This window comes from Miniopterus schreibersii (assembly GCF_964146895.1).
Source record: "Miniopterus schreibersii genome assembly, chromosome: X".
In the NCBI taxonomy this organism is placed as follows: Eukaryota; Metazoa; Chordata; class Mammalia; order Chiroptera; family Miniopteridae; genus Miniopterus; species Miniopterus schreibersii.
Genome location: NC_138104.1, coordinates 103964999 through 103986407, shown reverse-complemented (window position 1 = coordinate 103986407; position 21409 = coordinate 103964999). Strand labels below are relative to the sequence as shown.

The window sequence follows — 21409 nt, the reverse complement described above, 5'->3', positions numbered from 1 at the left end:
GAATCCTGGATGGGCCGCCTCCTGCACGTCCCCTGCTGGAGATGGAGCCCACAACCCAGGCATGTGCCCTGACCGGGAATCGAACCAGCAACCTCCTGGTTCGTAGGTCAGCGCTCGAACCCCTGAGCCACACCGGCTGGGCGAGGCACACTTATTTAAAAGATGCGACGGTGAGCTGTGAGGACGTGGTCAGCGCGTGGTGACCTCCACCTCGCAGGCTCCGTTGCCCAGATCCACCGGTAAGAGAAGAGAAAGGAGGCGATGTCCTGGTTTTGATTCCCGTGGGAGGGAGGCACGGCCGGAACTGCCCTACTTCCTGACACCCCCGCAGTATTCAAGTAACGTGTATTTTTATAGCTCGTTACCATCGCGGCACACTTGCATTTGTTTCGGCGAAGCCCTGTCGTTAGATTACAAGCTTCCAGTGTCTACAGAAATGCGCGTTGGTCTAATATTTCTGTTGGACGACATCGTCTCCCAACGCAAAACCCCCGTGTCCTGAGTGACTGGTGTGCTCCAAGCGAACCGGAAAAGTTGGGCCTGTGGCTCGGAGCCGTGAGAAGACCGTAACAGTAGCGTGGTCATTTATTTTATTATTTTTTAAAAATAGGTTTTTATTGCCCGGCTGGGCGTGGCTCAGTGGTTGAGCGTAGACCTGGGATCCAGGTGATCAGGGTTCGATTCCCGGTCAGAGCACATGCCCGGGTTGTGGGCTCGATCAATGATTCTCTCGTCATTGATGTTTCTGTCTCTCTCTCCCTGTCCTTTCCTCTCTCTGAAATCAATAAAGATATATTAAAAATATATATATATATATATATGTTTTTATTGATTTTAGAGTGAGAGGAAGGGAGAGGGAGATGAGAGTCACTGACCGGCTGCCCCCTGCACACCGCTTACTGGGGATGGAGCCCACAACCCGGGCATGTGCCCTGACCGGGAATCGAACTGCAGTCTCCTGGTTCATGGGTCGATGCTCAACCGCTGAGCCACACGGGCCAGGGCTGTGTGATCGTTTATTGTGGCTGGGTCCCTGCTGTGTGCTCCTGTTGTTGGTCGTGCCTGGGACACATCCGGGCACACACACCGTGACAATCCGGCAGCCTAGTTCTTGCATTTAGTCAAAGGATTTAAATGACTTTCAAGCTCTTAGAACAGAGCCAGGCAGACAGTCGGTATAATTATGTGATTGGTTTTTAATAACTTTATTTAAGCTGGCGTGACTGATCCCGCTGGATTTCAGAACCATTTTCAGGTGACGCTTACCAAATGCGTGCTAACAACCTGGGAAATATCATGGTGGAGCTGTGCTTGGTGGACATACTTTCTGTGTGTGGGTTTTTGGGTTTTTTTGGTGAATCTTCACCCGAGGATATTTTTTCCATTGAGTTTTTTTTAGAGAGAGTGGAAGGGAGGGGTGGGGAGAGGGAAAGAGGGAGGGAGAGGACATCGATGTGAGAGAGACGCATCGCCTGGCTGCCTACTGCACGCACCCTGACCGGGGCTGGGGATCGAACCTGCAACCTGGGTGTGTGCCCTTGATGGGAACGGAGCCCATTACCCTGCAGTGCGAGGGCTGACGCTCCAGCCGCTGAACCACACCGGCCAGGGCCTGCCTGCCTGCCTTTGAACCTCCAGTCGCTTGCCTTCGGGGTTCCTTTGGCTCTGGGTTTCTCTGGCAGCCCCGTGCCCATCGGTGCCCCATCCTCAGGGGAATGATGCAGAGGCCCTGCTGGAAACAGCCTCTGTCCCCAGGTATCTCTCGCACCCGTCCTTTGCAATGTGTGAGACCCTGAGGGTCGGCAGTGCTGTTGTGACGTCGCTGGGTGGTTCTGGCTGGGGGTCTCTTGAGGGTGCAGACAAGGCGTCTGTCCGCTGGGGCTGCTGTCATCTGATGGCTTGACGGGGGCCGTGCACTGTGCACTCGGCGGCTCCCTCGCCTGGCGGGGCGGTGGGGCCGGTGTAGGCAGGAGGCCTTCGCACGGCCTCACGCTGGCCTCTCCGCGGGCAGCTAAGGGGATTTCATCGCGCAGGTTTGATCCTATTTTAGCGAGAGATGGAATCGATATTTATAGACTTACGCGTTTCATTTATGATCAGTAAAAGGGCATGTTTAACCTTTTGACTTAGTGATTCCTGAGAGCTTTTTGCTTTGTTTTCTCCACTTGGGCAAGCAAGAGGGGAGCTTTGTAACAATCTACGAACATATTCCTTAGACAGCGCTTCCTAAATCTAAGATCTGTAGGAAAGAAAGTGTTATTTCACCTTCTAAGGTTTCCCAGTGAGAATCAGGCAGAAGTCATGAAGAGACAGACGGAGCGATTCTCCAGTCCGTTCTGTTAAATATAAAATGAAGTTTCTCAGCCTTGGCCTTATTGACGTTTTGGGGCCGATCAGTCTTTCTTGCAGGGAGGCTACTCCGTGTGTTGTAGGCTGGTAAGTGGCATCCCTGGTCGCTACCCACTTGATAGCATGGCATCCCTCACTCCAGCTGTGCCCAGTGTCTCCGGACATTGCCAAATGTCCCCTGGCGCGCAGGGCGCGGCTGTCCCTGGTTGAGAACCGCTGTGTTCAAGTGCGGACACTCTGCAGTGAGCCTGTGCTTGCCTGAGGGATTACATATGTGAGTCATTGTAAAATTGCAGTGTCAGGAGGTACCTGGACAGCCACTGTCGAACCAGCAACTCAAACGTTGGTGCTAAAACCACAGGGGTGGGGGTGGGGCTGGGGGTTTGAATGGCGGCCGGGGCTGAAGGCAAAAAAGTAAAATAGAAGATCCAGTGCCTCTGGTTGCCTGACCGGCTTTGAAGAGCTTCCGTGTGCAGAGTCAGGCGGTTGGGTCCAGGTAGGGAAATTGTCCGCTGTTACCCATCCTTCCCGACTCTCGCTCATTGGCCAGCCTTGGCTCTGACACTGGCGAGTTCCCGGTGCCCTCCCCTGTGTGGGCCACGAGCTAGACGGTGAGCTTCTGTCCCCAGGTCCCTGTGTTCCCAGGTCACGTGGCCTGTTCCAGCTCAGCCTCCCTCCACCCGTCCTGTTTTTGTCTCTCAGTCCTGGAGAGGACGGTAAAGGCAAACAGGGTGGTTCCCCCGCGAGGTGTTACCCCGAGGGATGGGAGACGGGCTCAGCCACGTGCTGGTCCGCAGATGCCCAGAGCAGCACTGCTCACTGTAGCCACAAGGCGGACGCGAGCAAATGCCCTGTGGCTGGTAAGCGGTGGTCCATCTGCGCGGTGGAATATTACTCAGCCAGGAAAAGGAGCGGGGTACTGATCCCGGCTGCCAGACACAAAAGGTATTGTCTGGTTCCATTTAAATGCAGTGTTATCTGCATACCTATAGAGACAGAAGGCAAACTGGTGGCTGCCGGGGGTGGGGGGGTGGATTAGGGAGTGACTGCTTAATGGGTACAGGTTTCCTTTTGGAGCGACGGAACTATTTTGGAACTTGACACAGGAGGTATTTGCACAACGTTGTTAACGTGCCAAGGGCTTTATAGTGCCTCCGTGTGCGCCAGGCCGTGCCAAGAGCGACAGCTGCCAGAAAAGGCGTCCTTTGTACATTGAATATCTTTAAGAATAACGACTGTATTGCATTTGTTAGAGTGTCTTGCATTTCACAGAAATACTCAGCAGCACATAAAGTTTTTGCCGGCACTGTTTATTGATAGCCATTCTGTTTGGGTAGTAATAGCGGGCAAATCAGCAGTGACTGATTGGACGGCCGGATTCCGCATTTTAACATATTGTTTCTAGCAATAAACTAATTAATTTTGATGCGTTGCGTAACCAGAAGAATGTCATTAACCAAAGCCCTGTTTCCCGTTTTTTTTTTGGCATTTATAAGACATAGATGATGTTAATTGCGCTTAATGAGTTTGACAACATATATAAAAGATAGTCTTCGCGTCCAAGACTCTAATTTGTGAGTTGCCATCTGTTTTTGGACCGAAGAATAAGAATTTGATTCTGAAGCTTTTTTTTCCAAACAGCTTGTAATAAGAGCTGTTTATATATTAACCACTTATTGAATTATTATGGATTGTAGTGTTTTCATTGTCAAGCAATTTGGGGCTTTAGCGTGGTGACATCTGCTCATATTTTGACACTTTAGGGTATTTAGCAGTTTCATCATAATTTCTAGTCTAAGAGTTATAGACAAATGTTGTTTAAATATCATTGTGTGGGGGGTTTTCCCCCAGTGGTAGATTTTTTTTTTTAATTGCCCTGGTCGTTTCTTTTGCCTTATATATACTTTTATTATTGTTATTATTAGAGGATGTTTATTAAGATTTTTTATTGATTTTTAGAGAGAGGAAGGGAGAGGGAGAGAGAGAGAGAAAAACATTGATGTGAGAGTGTTGATATGCCCCCCACCCGGGCTTGAGCCCGCAACCTGGGCACGTGCCCTGACCGGGAATCGAGCCAGCAGCCTTTCGGGGCGCAGGCCCACGATGCTCAACCAACTGAGCCACACCGGCCAGAGCTGATGTTTTTATTTTAAATGTACTGTGTTACCCTTTAAATCTCCTTTCTTTAAACAGCGTAACTATAGACACGGCCGGGTGGGAAGAACTCGAATTGCCTTAAAACATTTCATGAGGTTCCGCGTCATTTCTCTCCTAAGAGGCACCTTCATGCGTGTGGATTCGAATTCTGTTGAACCTGGCACCCGTTTTTGTTTGTTTGTTTTTTAATCACTTAAGAGGATTGAAGGAGAATTTGGAGGACACGGCAGGCGTTTCGTTTCTTGAGTTCTCGAGCTTGTAGATTCATGAGCACAGACTATTTAAACGGTGGGAGGCTGGGTTCGCTCACGGCCGGAGACATTGTAGAAGGAAGGCGGCGGGCAGTGTTGAGACTGCGCGGCGCGTGGCCTGACCGAAGGGGGAGACGGGTCTGATCGGAAGGGTTACCGCGAGATGAAAGCCTGGTGTCGTCCGAAATCAGCCCAGACGGAAGCCCTGGGAGCGCAAGTGCGTGAGCACAAGGACAGGGTGTTGTGCCCGGCCGGCGGGGCTCAGTGGCTGAGCATCGTTCCATGAACCAGGAGGTCGGGGTTCGATTCCCGGTCCGGGCACAGGCCCGGGTTGCGGGCTCGGTCCCCAGTCGGGGCGGGCAGGAGGCAGCCGACTGATGTTCCTGTCTCATCATTGATGTTTCTGTCTCCCTTCCTCTCTCTGAAATCGATTTTTAAAAAACACACACAAATGCAAGGTTGAGGCGTGTCAGTGCCTTTCTTTCGCTGTGTTTTAGGGCGGCCAAAGGGGAACAAAGATTTGGATTGGGTTTGTGTGTCTCTCTGAGCGCGGCGTGTGTGAGGTGGATGTACACCCGCAGCGTGCCTGTCACTGTTACTAACACGCCCGGGCCGGGCCTGAAGTTCCGCTGGATCACGCTCGCTTCCCGGGAGGGTGTGTGTGGCCCAGGTTACCGGAGCCCATGGCACGGTTCTTAAAGATATTTCAGAGGCGTGTTATCGGTAAAGGGTAGTCACATCGGAGCTAAAATGAGTTGGCTCTCCTTGGAGGCTCTTTGCTTGCAGAATTTGTACACGAACAATAATAACCTGACCCGCCGCTTTCATTTCTCCTCTCGCTTTGCAAATAAAACAACATCGTCCGCGTTTGAGTTGAACGCGGAGATGGTGAAACCGTAAACTGGGTTAAGTCTGAGTGGGGAAGAAAAAGAAAAACTCTGCCATCGATTTGAAGGAGAAAAGAGAGGAAAGGGAGCGGTCAGAGGGGAATCGTTTCCGAAGGTTTTTAAGGTTGGGTTTTTTTTTGTTTTTGTTTTTACAAGTCTCCCCGTCTCTCGCCAGGCAGGCGCTTTGCAGTTTCTATGGTCGGATGCTGGGGAGCCCACTGGTCTACACATGAAGTCACCGTAAAGGTAAGCGCCCGCCCGCCACTGGGTCTCTGTCTTTTTACACGCGAAATCTGCTTGCAAGATTAACTGCATTTTCCCAAAACCGGGTGCCTTCTGTTTTTCTCGTTTCTTTGTTTTTGTTAATCCTGACCTGAGGATATTTTTGAAACACTGTGAGAGAGACACATCGATTGGTTGCCTCCCGCCCGTGCCCAGGACCAGGGATTGAACCTGCAACCCAGGTACATGCCCTTGACCGGGAATCGAACCCACGACCCTTTGGTGCACAGGGCTGGCACTCCAACCACTGAGCCACACCAGCCAGGGCATGCCTTCCGTTTTATAATGATTTTTGTCAGGAGGAAGATGCAGGTCTTTGTCCTTGCCGAACTTGAAGGTAGTGTAGCTAGAGCACCGTTAAGTCGTCATGGGCTGGATCACCCATTCTACATGAGGAATTGGACTCTACCTGCCTCCCAAGAATTTTGGGTCCTGAATGAGCTGTTATCAACTTTTCTGGGTCTTCCCGGGAAAGGATGGCAGCTTTTGAAATCAATCTCTTAATACTTTAAACAAAAATAAAATAAAATAATAAATAAATACAAAATCACGGCTCACTAATTAGACCTGGGGTTCTAATTAGTTTTCCCTCCTGTTCAAGGCCAAGGGGTACACAATGTTGCTGCAAAAGCTCTCTTGTTCCAGAAGGAGAGGCTGGGAGAGGCTGGACAGCGTCTCCTCGAGCTGGGAACAGTGGCATTCGGAACCCAGCTGTCCCTCTCAAAGAACATGTACCTACATGCAGCCTCTGGGGTAGTGCTTTTCTTTTATTTTGTTTTTTAAAATATGCTTTTATTGATTTCAGAGAGGGAGGGAGAGAGAGAGAGAATCGTCAGTGTTGAGAAACGCTGATCAGCTGCCTCCTGCACACCCCCTGGTGGGAATCGAACCTGCAACCGGGCATGTGCCCTGACCCGGAATCGAATTGGTGACCTTTGGGTGCAGGGGATGATGCACTAAAGCCACAGCAGCCGGCCAGTAGTGCTTTTCCTGATGAGCTCTGTACGTGTGGCTTGCGTGGTCCGGTCACGGGCGAAGTATTCCAAGGCCACCAGCTCTGGGTGGATTTTGCAAAGGTGGTGTGTCCACTGACCCCCAGGAGGTCCTTGCAGGTCGCTCTTTGGGGGATGCGCACAGTTGGCTGAGTGAAGTCCGTAGCCGCTGGTTCTGCACCTGCTGTGCCTGCCGTCTGCTCTGGGGCTGGATATCAAGCATTTACCTCCCACCCTCTCCCACATACGGGGGCTGCTAGTGCCCTTGATACGGAGATAAATCGGAGTCGCGTAGCTTGCCCTCCAGTCTAGAGCTGGTTAGAGGTCAGGCTGGCTGGCTCTGAGCACGCGGCCCCAGGTCCCCCGTCTTTTGCCCCAGCTCTGCAGCCAGCACGGGTGTTTCGGGCTCCACATCACGTGCTCACTGAACCCCTTCTGAAGAGAAGACACAGGCCACCGTCTCCCCCACACCGTAGACAGCGACAGCCGGCGCAGAGGGCGGGCTTTCTGCCCCGAGGTCCAGGAGGGCGTTTGGTACATGGTTAGAAGTCAGAATCAGTCTCGCACTGTGTGTGTGTGAGAGAGAGAGAGAGAGAGAGAGAGAGAGAGAGATTGATTGATGATTGATTGATTGATTGATTGATGGTTAACCAAGCACCACGCCTTCAGTATAGTTGGCACTCAGTCACTTTTTCTGTCATCTCTTCGAGCCTCATTTGCCTTGAGCACAGAAAAAGTATGACAGAGGGCCGGGGAATGAGCCTGCAGCCCAGGTAGGTGCCCTTGACCGGGACTCGAACCCATGACCCTTGGGTGTACAGGCCAACGCTCTACCACTTAGCCACACCGGCCGGGGTGGATGTGTCCTTTTTGTATAAATAATAACGGAATTTGTACGTAGCACGTGATCAGAGTATAACTCGAATCCCACTTGCGGTAGCTTTGGGTTTAACGTCACGGGCGTGTGTGTTTTCTGGTCGCCTCTAAGGAGAAACGCAGGTGGCGTCTGAAAAGCCTCTGCTCTCGCTTTTCACAGCAGGTGGCCCCCGCTTCCTCAGGCCCTCATCGCCGCCAGGTGAGGCTAAGATGAGCGTAACCAGCGACGAGGTGAACTTTCTGGTGTATCGCTACCTCCAGGAGTCAGGTAAGGGCGTGCGCGCGCCTGGCCGAGGGGAACGCCATCGACCGCGGCTGGGAGACCCAGGGTTCAGGCGGGACCTGGAGTGTTCGAGGGCACAGGGGAGGCTCTGGGACCGTCCAGTCCCCGGGTGGCATGAGGGACTGCGGTCTTTCTTCCCCCGGCTTTTCTGTTCAGACGAGATCACGCTGGACTTGAGACTGGCGCGGCCGGGGTGGATGTGGCCGCCGCCAGGGGGCGCTCTGGCCCCGGCCATCGTGAGGGCAGTTAGGGGCTGCTGTGTGCGTAGCAGCCCCTTAGATTAAGGACCTTTGATTTATTGAGGTTACACTGCCCCTCCCCCCCAAAACGGGGGCCCCGTGCAATTTTCTGACACTTGGGAATAGTTCTTGTTTCTTCCAATACTGGTGATTATGACCAAGCGTTTCCTTGATGGTGAGTGATATGCAGGCCAGGTGTCGACAGAGGGGACCTTGTGCTTAGTGGCTGCCGTCCTCGGGGAGCAGGGACAGGGACCGAGGGTGCCACGGGGCCCGGGCCCTAGCACGGTTTTGTCTACTCGAGCAGGATTCCTCGAACGCGCCTGGGATGCCATCTCGCCTTGATTTCCCCTTTATACAATATCGGGGTGCCCCCAACAGTGCCGCCTAAACCCAGTTCACAGAATCGCTTGTGAGTGTCTTTTTAAATTCTTGAGTCTTAATTCTTTTTACGTTTACTTTATTCATTTTTTTTTGTTAGTTTCTAAAGCGAAGGCTCCTTTAACTTGGAAAACTTGACGGTATTTAATTGGAGATGGAGGGGAACCCGCGTGAGCCCGGAGACCGGGCTCTTTCTGAGCCTGTGAAAGGGCGAGCTGGGCGGGCAGGGCAGCCAGAGCCAAGGGCTCAAGCTCTGAGCTTCGAACAAGTCACTTTCTCCATCGGAGACTCCCCTTCTCCGCTGAACAGGGTCACCCTGGGCAGAGTGGTGACGTCCCTCATTATGAACAAAGGCCTCTCCCAGTCAAGCCTGGGTCTCTGTGCCCTGGGTTAGCCTCGTGCATGGAACGGGCACATTGTGGCCTAGCTGTTGCCAGAACATACTGCAAGAAACTGACACACTATGCCCGGCCAGCATGGCTCAGCGGTTGAGCATCGACCTACGAACCAGGAGACTGTGGTTCGATACCCGGTCAGGGCACATGCCCCAGTTATGGGCTTGATCCCCAGTGGGGGGCGTGCAGGAGGCAGCCAATCAATGACTTTCTCAATCTTGATGTTTCTATCTCACTCCCTAAAATCAATAAATATCTATATATATGTATATATATAAATTAAAACACTTTATTTAAAAAAAAGAAAAAAGAAACCGATACACAAAGCCAAATTGTGAACCAGGGCAATGACCAGCTCTGCTCTGAAACCTTAGCCTCGGAGCTGACAGAAGTGGCTCGCCTGGGGCACAGGCGTCCTCCTGTCACAGAGCTCGTAGCTGCCCAGCAACATCTGCCGATGAAAATGCCACCCACCCAGCCCCGCTCCCCTGGGCGGGGTTCAGCGTTGTATATGAGACCCCTTTTTTTTAGAAACACCTCCACATAAAGATGAGATCACGGCACAAGTACAGTCCAGGTGTGTGAACCCATCACTAGTGACACTGTCATTCCCGTGTTAGTGGACCTCGGGACACATAGAGGGTGTGAGACAGAGGTCGGTGCAGGGCTCTGCGGGGCCTGGTCCCTTGGGCCCAGGCCGAGCGTCGCAGGACCGGTTGCTGGCCTCTGAATTCACCCAAACATCCGTCCCTCCCCCACGCGGCCGGCCGGCCTTCCTTATTTGGTGTTTGTGAACTTCTGTCTCCCTGTGTTGATGGTTTCAGTAACCAGGCAACCTAGCGGGAGCCGGGAGGCCCCGACGTATAGGATTTCCTCTGTGCCAGTTATGCCCCATGGGTGAGAGCGCTGAGGGTAAATCCCACGGGCTGGCTGGGTGCTAGGAGACCACTGCACCTTCCTGCGAGGTCTGTGTGCGCCCTGGACGCGATCGATCGGAGGACCCCACGGGACGCTTTCTAAAGAAGGCAGGGAAGAAATGCCCGATGTTTAATGCGCGTGCGAGGGTGGTTTTATACGTGTATCTCAAATTCTCAAGGGCTGGTTAAGCAAATACTGGGCTCCTTCCGAGTGCAAGGAGGCCCCTCTCCACCGTCTGCAGGTCTTTTTCTAGCTTAAAAAGAGAAAGCCTGTCCCTTGGTCAGGGCTCCCATCAGGCATCTGCGTGATCTCATCTTCACCACCGTCAGACTCCTGAAAGTGAGGCCCAGGTTCCCGTAGGTGCTGCGTCCGTGGCTCCTCCCAGGCTGCCTTCCCCACCGGAAGGAGCCAGCAGGTCCTGGTGGCCGGGTCCCACCTCGGCTTTGTGTTGTGTGCGGAAGAAAGTGGGGCTAGAGGGAGGGAGACAGACGGGGGGCGGGGGTGGCCTCGCAGTGACAGGCAGCTGGTTCTGTGGTACCCCTGCGGTGTGTGTCACCCACCAGGGTAGGCCCAGAGCGTTCCCCCACCTAAGGGTGCCGGGAGGGACACGTTCCCTGAACCACGGTGTCCAGGTCCCAGCCACCGACCTGGTGGAGAGAGGCCTGCTTCTCTGCTCGGGGCCCGGGGACATGGTTCCTGTCCCTTCTGAGTCCGCCAGCTTTGCCCGCTGTTTCCCACCCCCACCTCCACGCAGGCACTTGTGTCAGCAGGGTGCTTTGGGCAGCGGGTGCGAGAATCCCGGTGGGACACTTGGCGTCTCCGAGGGTGGGAAGGCGCCTCCCTCGAAGCGTTGGGAGCGTTCATCTCTTCACACTCAGAAAACAGTCTCAAAAATGGGCTTATTTCGTTCCTCCGCCCCCGGGAGGCAGAATCCACGTCCTCGTAGGTTCTTCTGTGGCCCTCGCCCAACCGTAGACAGTAGCCCCGTCCCCCTTCTCCGAGGTACAAAAAATATTAAATGGAAGCTTCCGGAGATAAACAGTTCATGTGTTTTAAATGTTGTGCCACCTGACTAGCATGATGAAGTCTCTTGGCCTCCCGGCCGGCCCGGGAGTCCTCTCTCTGTCCAGCGCGTCCACGCGGCACGTTCAGTGCAGGAAGACATCTTCAGAGAGACAGACAGACTATTCACCGAACTTCTATTGCAGTTTGTTATAATTGTTCTATTTTATTACTAGCTATTGTTCATCTGTCACGGTGCCTAATTTATAAATTAAGCTTTATCACGGGTATGTCTATATAGGAAAAAACACAGTATTTACAGGGTTTGGTCCTATCCTTTGTTTTGGGCATCCCCTGGGGGTCTTGGGACATGGGAATAAGAGGGGACGACCCTAGTTCATTCTTTATTGCTCAGTCATATCCCCTTCTAAGGATACGTGGCCGTGGGTTCTCGATTTTTCTGTGGAAGGACATTGGCGTTATTTCCAGGTTTTGACCGTTTCCTCTAAAACTGTGAGAGATGTCCGTGTACAGGTGTTTTGTGTGCGCACAGGTTTTCGGGCCCGTATCTAGGAGTCGGGGTTGCGGGGGGGGTGTCCCTGTGGGTCTCACTTTATCGGAAGCCGCTGCACCCCCTCCTCACGGGGCCGCAGGCCTCATACACGGCGGCTTGTCTCCAGGTTTGACTTGCGCCGCTGGGCTGATGGGCGCTCTGAGCAGGGGGCGTGTGGGAAGGAGGCACAGGCCTCAGCCCCGGCACAAACGGGGTGTCCCAGAAACAAGTACACACACTCTAGCAGCTGGTAACTCACTCAGTTTTCACCCCTTTTCAGGTTTAACTGATTTGAAATAATGGCTGAAGCCAGACTAAGCTTTGGACAAAGAAATTTTATCCTAAAGTGCCCACTAGAGTCTTTTTTATGGGGACACATAAGAGATCAAGTTTACGGCCCAAACCTGGCAACCGTCGACGCATTGCGGGCACACAGGCACCAAACGAGATGCTTCCCTATGTTTGCGATTCCACTGCTCCACGTTGTCAGCAGGGCCTGGACCAGAACGGTCGTCCGTTTGAAAACAGGCGTCGACCAAAATAATTATTCATTTCTGGAGACTCTTTTAAATGTTGAGAATGAACTGCGTGGTCACGAACACTGACTTTGTAATCATTCAAAGTGCGTCTGCATTTTGGTGGGACACCCTGTGTTTCCGCAGGACACTCGTGAAGGTTTACGCTGATAGTGGCCTTGCAGGTTGTGGCTTGATCCCCGGCAGGGGCCGTGCAGGAGGCAGCCGATCCATGAGTCTCATTATTGGTGTTTCTCTCTCTCTCTGCCTTCCTCTCTGAAATCAATAAAAACATCTTAAAAATAATTTTAAAAAATGAAATATATATATATATGTATAAATGATATATATGTATATTTTTTAATAAATGGAAAAAATATCCTCAGATGAAAAAAGAAAGATCAGGGACGTAGCCCTGGCCGGTGTGGCTCGGTCTGTTGGGCCTCATGCCCCCTACGTGGAAAGGTCGCCGGTTCGATTCCCGGTCGGGGCACATGCCCCGGTTTCGGGCTCGATCCCCAATAGGGGACGTTCAGGGGCAGCCCATCGATGTTTCTCTCTCTCTCTGCCTTTCCCCTCCTCGCTCCTCCAGAAATTAATTTTAAAGAAAAAAAGAGCAGGGACACCACATTCTAGGACCACAGAATGAGGTGTGAAAACGCATCTGCGTGGGGAAAGGGGCCGGAGGAAACCTCCCCCTGGGAGGGGAGTTGTGTCAAGTGTTCAGTGATATGAGTCATTTCCTCTGTCTTGCAGATTGCTCTCTCTGTTTTTCCTGGAGTCCTGTGTCAGTTTCTACCGTAATTTTTAATGGCACCGTCCGTTGTGAATCTCCCAGTTTGGAGTTTGTGCGTCTGTTTCCCCAGTTTCCAAATGTCAAGTCCAGAGGTCCCGAGGGTTCCAAACTGGGGGGGCGGAGGGGCCGGAGGGGCCTGTGTGAGCCGGTCTTTCCTGCGTGGCCACCAGCTGGGCTGAGGTCTCTCCTGGCTCCTCCGTCCGGCCAGCGACCCAGCCAGCGATTCAAGGAAAGCAGCCCCCAGGGAGCTGCCTCGCCCCACCCAGCCGGTTGGCCCTGGAAGAAGTCGCAGCCTTGATTTACAGCCTGACTAATGCTTCCTCTCCCGGGCGTGACCGAGCTTTAGGGGACTTTAAAGGGCTCGGTGGGGCTCGAGCTCTGCAATCGCGGCCCAGCCGCGCTCAGCTGCCACCCCTGTTCCGGGCCAGATGTTGAAAGCGAAACCCTGTTTTAACGAGGTCCTTCTGGGGTTTCTTTTGGGCACCCGCCAGGGCGTTTCTGTTTCCAGCGAATTCCCTGTTCTGGCGGGTCATCCAGAACCTTCCCCTGCGCTCGGTTTTCCGTGGCGGAGGGGGAGCGTGGGTGTGGAGGGCGCGTCGTTGGGGCCGCGTGGAACCGTGAAGCCGGCGGGAGCCCGCGTATCCGTGCAGCCTGGGGAACCCAGAAGGGCTCCCGCGTCCCTGTGCGCTTCCTACCGCGGGCCGGCGGGAACTCACGGCTAGGCCTGGCTTCCCCGGGCGGGAATCGGGGCGTCTGGTGAGACTCACGCATCCCCTCTGAACAGAAAGAAGTAATGAAACAAGGGCCCCTAAAGAGGAGGAACTGGTTTTTTGGTGTTTTTTTTTTCCAATTCCCAACTGAGGATATTTTTTCTATTGCTTTTTTTTTCAGAGAGAGAGAGAGAGAAACGTGGATGTGAGGGAGAGACATCGACTGGTTGCCTCCCGCCCATGCCCCAGCTGGGGCCGGGGGTCAGGCCTGCGACTGAGGTGCGTGCCCTTGGCCAGCGTGGAACCCCGGGACCTTCCGCGGGGGGCTGACGCTCACCATGGAGCAACCGGCCAGGACAGAGGCAGTGGAATTTTATTTCCCTGCCTTTGCTGCTGACTGCGTGTGCGCGTCCGCTCCCAGGTTTGGTGTATTTGACCCAGCTACCTGCTATCTCCCTTTGCCTCCCTTCCGTCTTTATTGTCATCAGCACATCCCTACGCCCACCGTCTCGAACCCCTTTCCCCCGCCCCCGCCATCCCGGTGCGGGAAGCCCAACCGTCCAGGCGTCGCCGCGGACAGGACCGTCTCTGGGCGGCACGTGCGGATTTGCAGAGATAGAGGGAGGCCCCGGGTGTCGAGTAGCAGCCTCGGCTTTGCTTTCAGGGTGACTCCGTGGGCACCTGCCGCCTCTGGAGCCGCTTCGGTGGGATGAGTGGTCAGGGAGGCTGTTTGGCACCTGTTCATCCAGGACCACGCCAGGGCCCGGGGCCTCCCCGTCCCTCCCAAGGCAGCCCCGGCGGGCGGGCGAGCGTCACCTTACGAACCTCACGACCCTCCAGCGTGCGCTCTGGTTTCCCGGCCCCTGACCGAGAGGGCGCATCCCCGCCTGGCGACGCACCTCGGTTGTGTTCACAGGGGCCCCGTCCCAGTTCCTCTTCCTGCCTCGGCTCCCTGATCCCTGCCTGTGATCAGGCTCCGGTGTTGTCCCTTCTCCCGGGAATTGTAAGTGATCGATTTTTCTTTCACTGGCATCAAGGCCTGCGTGTCATCCCTCGGTTGCCCCCATAAATTAAAATCCTGTGCGTTTCCTTGGGGCAGTGAGGTCCTTCTTTTCTCTACAGAGAATATTTGAGGCGACCTCGGGGGACCGTCCGCCCATTCGTGGGGCAGAGAAGGACACCTGGGAGCAGATGAGAGCTCCCAGGCCTCGGGGTGCCCAGGGAGGAGGCTCTCTGTGAGCAGAAAGAGCCCCCCAACTTCTCCCTCACTGCTCTGTGTGTTTCTTGCATTCCTGACACGGCCCTCTTCATGCAAGTGTCGTCAGGAGGGGCGATTGGCCTGCGTTTGCCTTTTTAATGTGGAGAGGATTCGGGCTGGCTTTGGGCTTTGAAGCTCACTGCATGCTGAGAAACGTCAGCGGTGTTGCTGAGGAATCATTTCCATTGGCCTCTTTGAAAGGGCGCCTCCTGGGTCACGTAGAGATTTGCAAATCCGTGTCGGGGGCGTGTGGGTTTGAGAGCGTGGGCTTGGTCAGCCGGCCCCTTGCTGTGGCTCGGTTTCCCCATCTGTCACGTGGGTTTAGTCAGACGGACTCCTCGGCGGTGGCCGCTCTCTGATGATTCAGGGGAGGCCTGAATCCTTAATTCAGTTCCTGTCCTTAGTCTTTCATTGGGAGAGGAGCGAGGACTCGGTTTGGTTCAGTTTCTTGATTTAAATCGGCCTCAGGGGTCTTTCTCCTGCGCCCGCTGGTCCTTCCTGGCGCCCGAGGAGGGCGGTGCTCTGCGCCTCCCGTGAGTTTGCACCGTGGGAGGGCTCCTTTCAGCGGTGACGTGGGACGGCTCCGGAACAGCGCGTACTCGGGGACGTTCAAGGTCACGGTGCCCCGAACAGCTTTCTCCTGCATATCCATCCACTCGCTCCGGCGGGCGGATGCTTGGAGCAGACTGCTTTGGACCCCCCACCCCTTCTCGCAGCACCCCTTCGCTGAACGCCGTGATGGGCTTGCTTGAGAAACAGAGTCAGCGGTTGAACAGCGATATCGTATCGAGATACGAGAGTTGTGGCGCCAAACTGCATACGCAACGTTTGTAAACCAAGATAAGCGAAGGACATCGTCCAGCCTTGGATGACAAGTGGGTTGGCACCTTGGTCTTTAGTTGTGGGGTTTTTTTGGCAAATTGCCTTAGCTGCATTCTTGGCTGCTGCAGATCAGAGCCGCCGGGGGGTCCAGCTGGGAAGGCGGGCAGTTGGCATCGCCCGGAGAACCTGAGAATTTTGGCTCCTGTGCTTGCGGGTCTCGGAAGGTAGGTAGGGTAGGAAGGCGAACCTCACACGGTCCAGAGCTGAAGGCCTCCTTGGGCCTCCCGTCCCAGGTGTGAACCTCGGGCAAGTGATCCGGTTTCCCCAATATTTGCCCTCCTCGTGTGTAAAACAGTCACGGCGCCGAGTCTGAACGGCGGCTGTGCCGACGGAGACGGTGGACGCAGAGTGCCCGGCTTTGGTTAAAGGGGGTCCTGTGGTCAGAATCTCTTGTGTTTCGTGGGCCTTAAGCAATTTAGTGGCCCGGTGTTGCTTCTGGGGATAAAGGAAGGAGGGAGGGAGGGAGGGAAGGAGGGAGGGAGGGAGGGAGGGAGGGAGGGAGACACTCCTGTAAATGTTTGGCCCCAAAAGTCATATGTTGAAACCTAACCCCCAGTGTGATGGGATTAGGAGGAGGGACCTTTGGGGGCTGATCAGGTCATGAGGAGGAAGCCCCCATGAATGGGGTTGGTGTCTGTATGAAAGAGACCCCAGGGAGCCCCTCTCCGATTCACCAGGAAAAAGACATTCGTCTGCGGACCGGGCAGGGGCCCTCAGCAGACACGTAATCTGCCCTGACCTTGACCTTGCGCTTCCGGCCTGCAGGAGCGAGGGGAAGAAACGTGTGTTGCTTCGGTACCTGGTCTGTGGCGTTTTGTTACAGCAGCCAGGAGGCCCGGGGCACATACCTAGCTAAGCCGACCTAAGCGGCTTGAGGTTTCTTCCTCATTGCGAGGAGCCCTTGTCAGCCACGGATGCTGTGCTCCAGTCGCGGCTCTCGGTGGCTGTTCCTGGGTGGCGTGGCGTGGCGTGGCGTGGCGTGGCGGCCCGCTGTCCGAGTTGGGCGCTCAGCCCCGGCCCTACGCGCTGGAAGACTGGGGCCTGTCAGCTACCCCGGGAGCTCCTCTGGGGGAGGGAGAGGCGGTGTTGAGGAAATGCCTGCGCGTGGTGACTGGGCCTTCAGTGGACTTGTGAACTCCTTGAGCAAGGCCTGGCCAGCGGGAGGTGCTGTGGCAGGGAGGCTGTTGTGATTTTTATCGATAACTGTGGGGGGCGTTGCCCTGCGCTAGAGCTTTCAGAGATACGCGGAGGGTAAGAACTGGCCCTCACCCTCCGGTGTTCTGTCCTGTCTGCCCGTCCAGACGCGTGAAAGAGCACGCAGGAGCCCGTAGGGGGGGTCGTCAGCTGCAAGAGTTGTGAGATCTCAAGAGAGAAACCGCTGTGGCCGGGGGCGCACAGGGGCGGTTCGGTGCTATGGGCTGTCAGGCCAGCCGCCACCTGGTCCTGAGGGGCCCCCGTGAGCTTCGTTGGGGTGCTGCGCTGAGTGGAGCCGTAGATAAGCCCTTTGCAGCTCAGTGTCAGAAGAAGGGCTGTTCCCGTCTCTATAAAACAAATAAGCTGCGGATTGTATATATTCTTTATAAGCAGGCAGTGGGGGGTGAACAGGGAGACAGGAAAGGGAAGCCAGTGAAACAGACGCCTCCGAGCAGGGAGGGACACCCCCGAGCACGGAGGGACACCCCCATCTGGTGAGCGGTCCGTTTATTGCACAGTCTGCTCGAGTTTCGGCCACGTGACTCCGAGACGCTGGGCGATGGTGTTGGGGCGGATGGGCGCGGGCCATCGCCGCCCGTTTGGCTGGTGAAGGTGGTGATCTGGGAACGAGGGTGGGAGGTGGTGCCCAGGTTCCCTGAGGGCACCGTGCAGCGCCCCCCCCCCCCCCGCAGGTAGGATGCACCAGTGGCCTTGGGAACATGCTCGTAGGGAAGACACCTTGGGGACGGGGTTCCTGGGACCCCCCAGGTGAGGGGCTGACAGAGAGCAGAAGGGATCCACGCCAGGCCCGTAATGCCTGACTGGGCTGCTGTAAATGTTCCCAGTGCTCCACCTGCCCCCCAGAACTCCTGGTCCTTTCTCTGCCCCATCAGTGGGAAGTAGAAAGTGAGACAGTTCAGAGCCCCAGGGGGATGCCCTGGGCCCCACCCTCACTCTAGCCCGGAGCCGAGCACAGGGGGTCCATGCTGCTCACACAGGTGCCCAGACACCCCCCCCCCCCGTCGGTCTCCCCGAAACAATTGCAAGCTCCCTCACGCCCGGCTGCCCCGGGACCAGCGGGGTGGTGGGGTAATAAAAAGCCCCAGCAGCCTGAGGTGCCTGTTTGCAGAGGACCCTGCCCAGCTGAGCCCAGCCCTCCGGCAGTGGGAGCCCCATACTCTCCTTGGGGAAGGTCTTTGCAGGTTCTGAGAGCCCGTGGACCCCATGTGGCCCCTGCAGCTGCTCCCCCCGCCCCCCCGCCCCCGCCCAGGTGCCTCTGTTGTAGAAACAGGCATCGTGTGCACATGCAGGAACCCGACTTGTCTCCCTACGTGGCCTTCCACCCGCACTGCCAGCCCTGAGGATTGCCAGGCGTTGCCTTTATCAGCAGCTGGCTGTGGGTGGGGTCACGGGGAGACCAGCATCCCCCCGCAAAGAGAGAACTCCCAGCTTCTCGATAAAAGAAGTCGAAATCACACCGGTGGGCCCCAGCACTTGCCAGCCCTGTGCTTTCGGCTGAGGCCGGGCCCTGGTGCACCGCAGCTGGGCCTGGGGCGCAGAGAGGCTTCAGCACTGAGCTCCCAGGAGTGGTGGGCACCCAGGGGGAAGCCGGGGCCAGCTTTCAGCCACAGACACATCTAACCGGGCAGACTCTGTCCCCTGTTTGTTAATAATGCTGAGCCGGCTGTGCCCTTCGAGCTGTTTTTCCCTGCTGTGGAAACGTGGGTCTTCCTGGGTCTGCATCTCCCCCCCCCCGCCCCATCCCGCCCGCTTCCCCCCAAACCAGAAGCCGGGCGTCCGCGGTTGAGGCCAGCGGTGCCCCCTGAGGTCCCCGTGGCCGTCCCCCGCCCGCGGTCCAGGCCTCACGCCGCCTGCCCCGTCGCCGCAGGTTTTTCCCACTCGGCGTTCACGTTCGGCATCGAGAGCCACATCAGCCAGTCGAACATCAACGGGACGCTCGTGCCACCGGCCGCGCTCATATCGATCCTGCAGAAGGGGCTTCAGTATGTGGAGGCCGAGATCAGCATCAACGAGGTAGGTGCGCCCCCGGCGGGGCGGGGAGACCTGGCCCTGGCTGCCCCCCCCCCCCCCCCGGGGCTCTGCAAACAGGCCCAGCCCGGAAGGCGACCAGGGTGATGGGTGATTGAAATGCTGTGTTTCCAGCTTCCCCGCAGCTGTCCCTTCTCCCTGGGGCTCCTGTCGAGAGCACACAGGCACGGTTTCTCCTCCCAGCAGCCGGCCCGAGGCCTTGGGTTTGGGGGGCTGACCCGGGGGCACTCTCTAAGGAAGGACCTTTCTCCTGCGCTGTGAAGCATGTGGGAACCTGTTCCCCGCGGATGGAGAGAGATGACGAAGGGAAGTTGAAAAGGGGGGATCAGAAGTAAACGGCACTGCTGTGGGCGGGCCGAGGCTGTGTCCCGTCTGCTCCCTGACCCACGGAGGCCGTTCCTTCCTTCACCCTCCCCTGAGGGTGTGTGTATTGATTTTAGCGAGAGGAAGGGGGAGAAACAGCCATCCGTTGCCTCTCGTATGTGCCCCAAGCGTGGATCGAGCCCGAAACCTAGGTATGTGCCCTGAGCAGGAATCGAACCCATGACCTTTCGGTGCCCGGGATCACACTCCAACCCGCTGAGCCACCCGGCCAGGGCATGGAGGCATTTCAAAGGGCGCTCGTGGGCATTTCATTCCGTCAGCTGGACGGGTGTTCGCGGAGCCAAGTCCCCCGTGGTGCAGGAATCGCTCATGCGGGCTCGAGGTTTCTGAGACACGGTCTCCCACGCTGAAGGGCAGTTACTCGCAGGGACTGTCCTGGCACCTGGGCAGGCTTCGGGGTGCTCTGGACGCTTGGGGCCAGTTCATTCTTTGCCCTGTGCGGTTGTGTGTCGAGCAGCATCCCTGGTCTCCACCAGATGTCAGCAGCATCTCCTGCCCCAGCGGTGACAACCAGGAGGGTCTCTAGGCATTGCCACTCCCCTGAGGGGGCACAGCCCCCCCCTCCCCGAGAATCATTGCATCTGAGAGAGCACCTTTTACGTGAAATATGATAGCAGGGTGCAGACGTCCCTCATGGCCCAGCTCAGTGTGGTGTTTACCACGCGTTGTGCCCCCACTGAGGACAGCGGGTCTACCCTGTCCTGCACCCATGCTCACCCCCGCCCGCCCCAGTCTGCCCAGCGCCTTGGCATTGCCTCAGGCCCCTGCGTGCCACCCTCTCCGCGCCCCGGCCCCGCACCTGTCTGCCCGGACTGCAGACTGCCCTGCCCGGGGCCGCAGGGCTGATGGCTCTCCCGTGGCTTCCCCAGGACGGCACAGTGTTTGACGGCCGCCCCATAGAGTCCCTGTCCCTGATCGACGCGGTGATGCCCGACGTGGTGCAGACGAGGCAGCAGGCCTTCCGGGAGAAGCTCGCTCAGCAGCAGGCCAGCGCCGCCGCGGCGGCGGCCACGGGGGCCACGGCGGCCACGGCCACCCCTGCGGCCGTTTCCCAGCCCAACCCACCAAAGAACGGAGAGGCCACGGTGAACGGCGAGGAGAACGGAGCACATGCAATAAGTAAGGGGGGCCCCGGGCTCTGGGAGCTTCTGGCGGTTTCTGTGGTCTGAGTCCGGAGGCTCCGCCGGCATCTGCCGGCTGCCCGGTCTTCCGAGCGCGTCCTGGCGTCTGCTCCCCTGAGGCCTGCAGAGCTTCACGCCCGAGTCTCCTCAAAACCCTCAGGCATGAGGCCCCCACCTTTAGGAAACTGCTGCTCTGAGGACTGATTGCGTGTAACAGGGACACGTACCATGTGATCCGCATCCGACATACAGTTTCGTGGTGTCGGCCCCAGTCCACGATCCCGTCTCTGTGGGAGGGTTTTCGGCCAAATTCTCATGTAACAGTTGAGCTCCTGGGTACTGAGCGGGCCCCAGGCCCCAGGGAGGGGGTGCCGGCTTACTTGGTCTTTGCAAATCCCAGGAGGTTCGTCCCTGTTAGGTGATTGCCCAAAAGTGCGTGGCAAATAGGTCAGAGAGCCAAATTTCTACCCCGAGAACCCGACTGCACCTCCACAGGCTGCTTATACATTCAGAGATGGCTTTGGGTCTGAGTTCAGAATGCATGTGTGTGTGTATATGTATACGTGTGTGTATATATAATGCACATGAGTGTGTTCACATGAGTGTGCATGTATATGTGAATATGTGTGTGTGCATGTGAGTGTGTATTATGTTCGTGTGTGAATGTGTGTGTGTGTGTGAATATGCACATGTGAGTTGTGCCTTTGGGTGCATGTGCTCATTTGAGTGCATATGTGTATGTGTGGGTGCGTGTGGATGTGTGCATGTGTGTACACGTGTACGTGTAGATGTGAATATATCATATACATCTTCCCTGAGGCCTGGGCCTATCTCCTTTGGCTCCAAACGCTGTAAGACCAGCTACAGACAGACCGGGTATCCGAACCGACATTTCATTCTCACTTTCATTAATCTTTTTTTCCTTCTGCCACTTG

At 56.0% G+C, this 21409-nt stretch overlaps 1 protein-coding gene across 2 annotated transcripts in view; it reads left to right on the top strand.

Moving 5' to 3' along the window:
- TBL1X (transducin beta like 1 X-linked) overlaps nucleotides 1–21409 on the top strand; it is a 105693-nt gene that overhangs the window by 72077 nt on the left and 12207 nt on the right. For both annotated transcript variants that reach the window (XM_081125067.1, XM_081125066.1), the window contains exons 3-6: nucleotides 5820–5890; nucleotides 7955–8062; nucleotides 18809–18954; nucleotides 20223–20472. In XM_081125067.1, the coding sequence (XP_080981193.1) occupies nucleotides 8005–8062; nucleotides 18809–18954; nucleotides 20223–20472 (454 nt within the window). In that variant the 5' untranslated portion in view covers nucleotides 5820–5890; nucleotides 7955–8004. The remainder of the gene's footprint in view (nucleotides 1–5819; nucleotides 5891–7954; nucleotides 8063–18808; nucleotides 18955–20222; nucleotides 20473–21409) is intronic.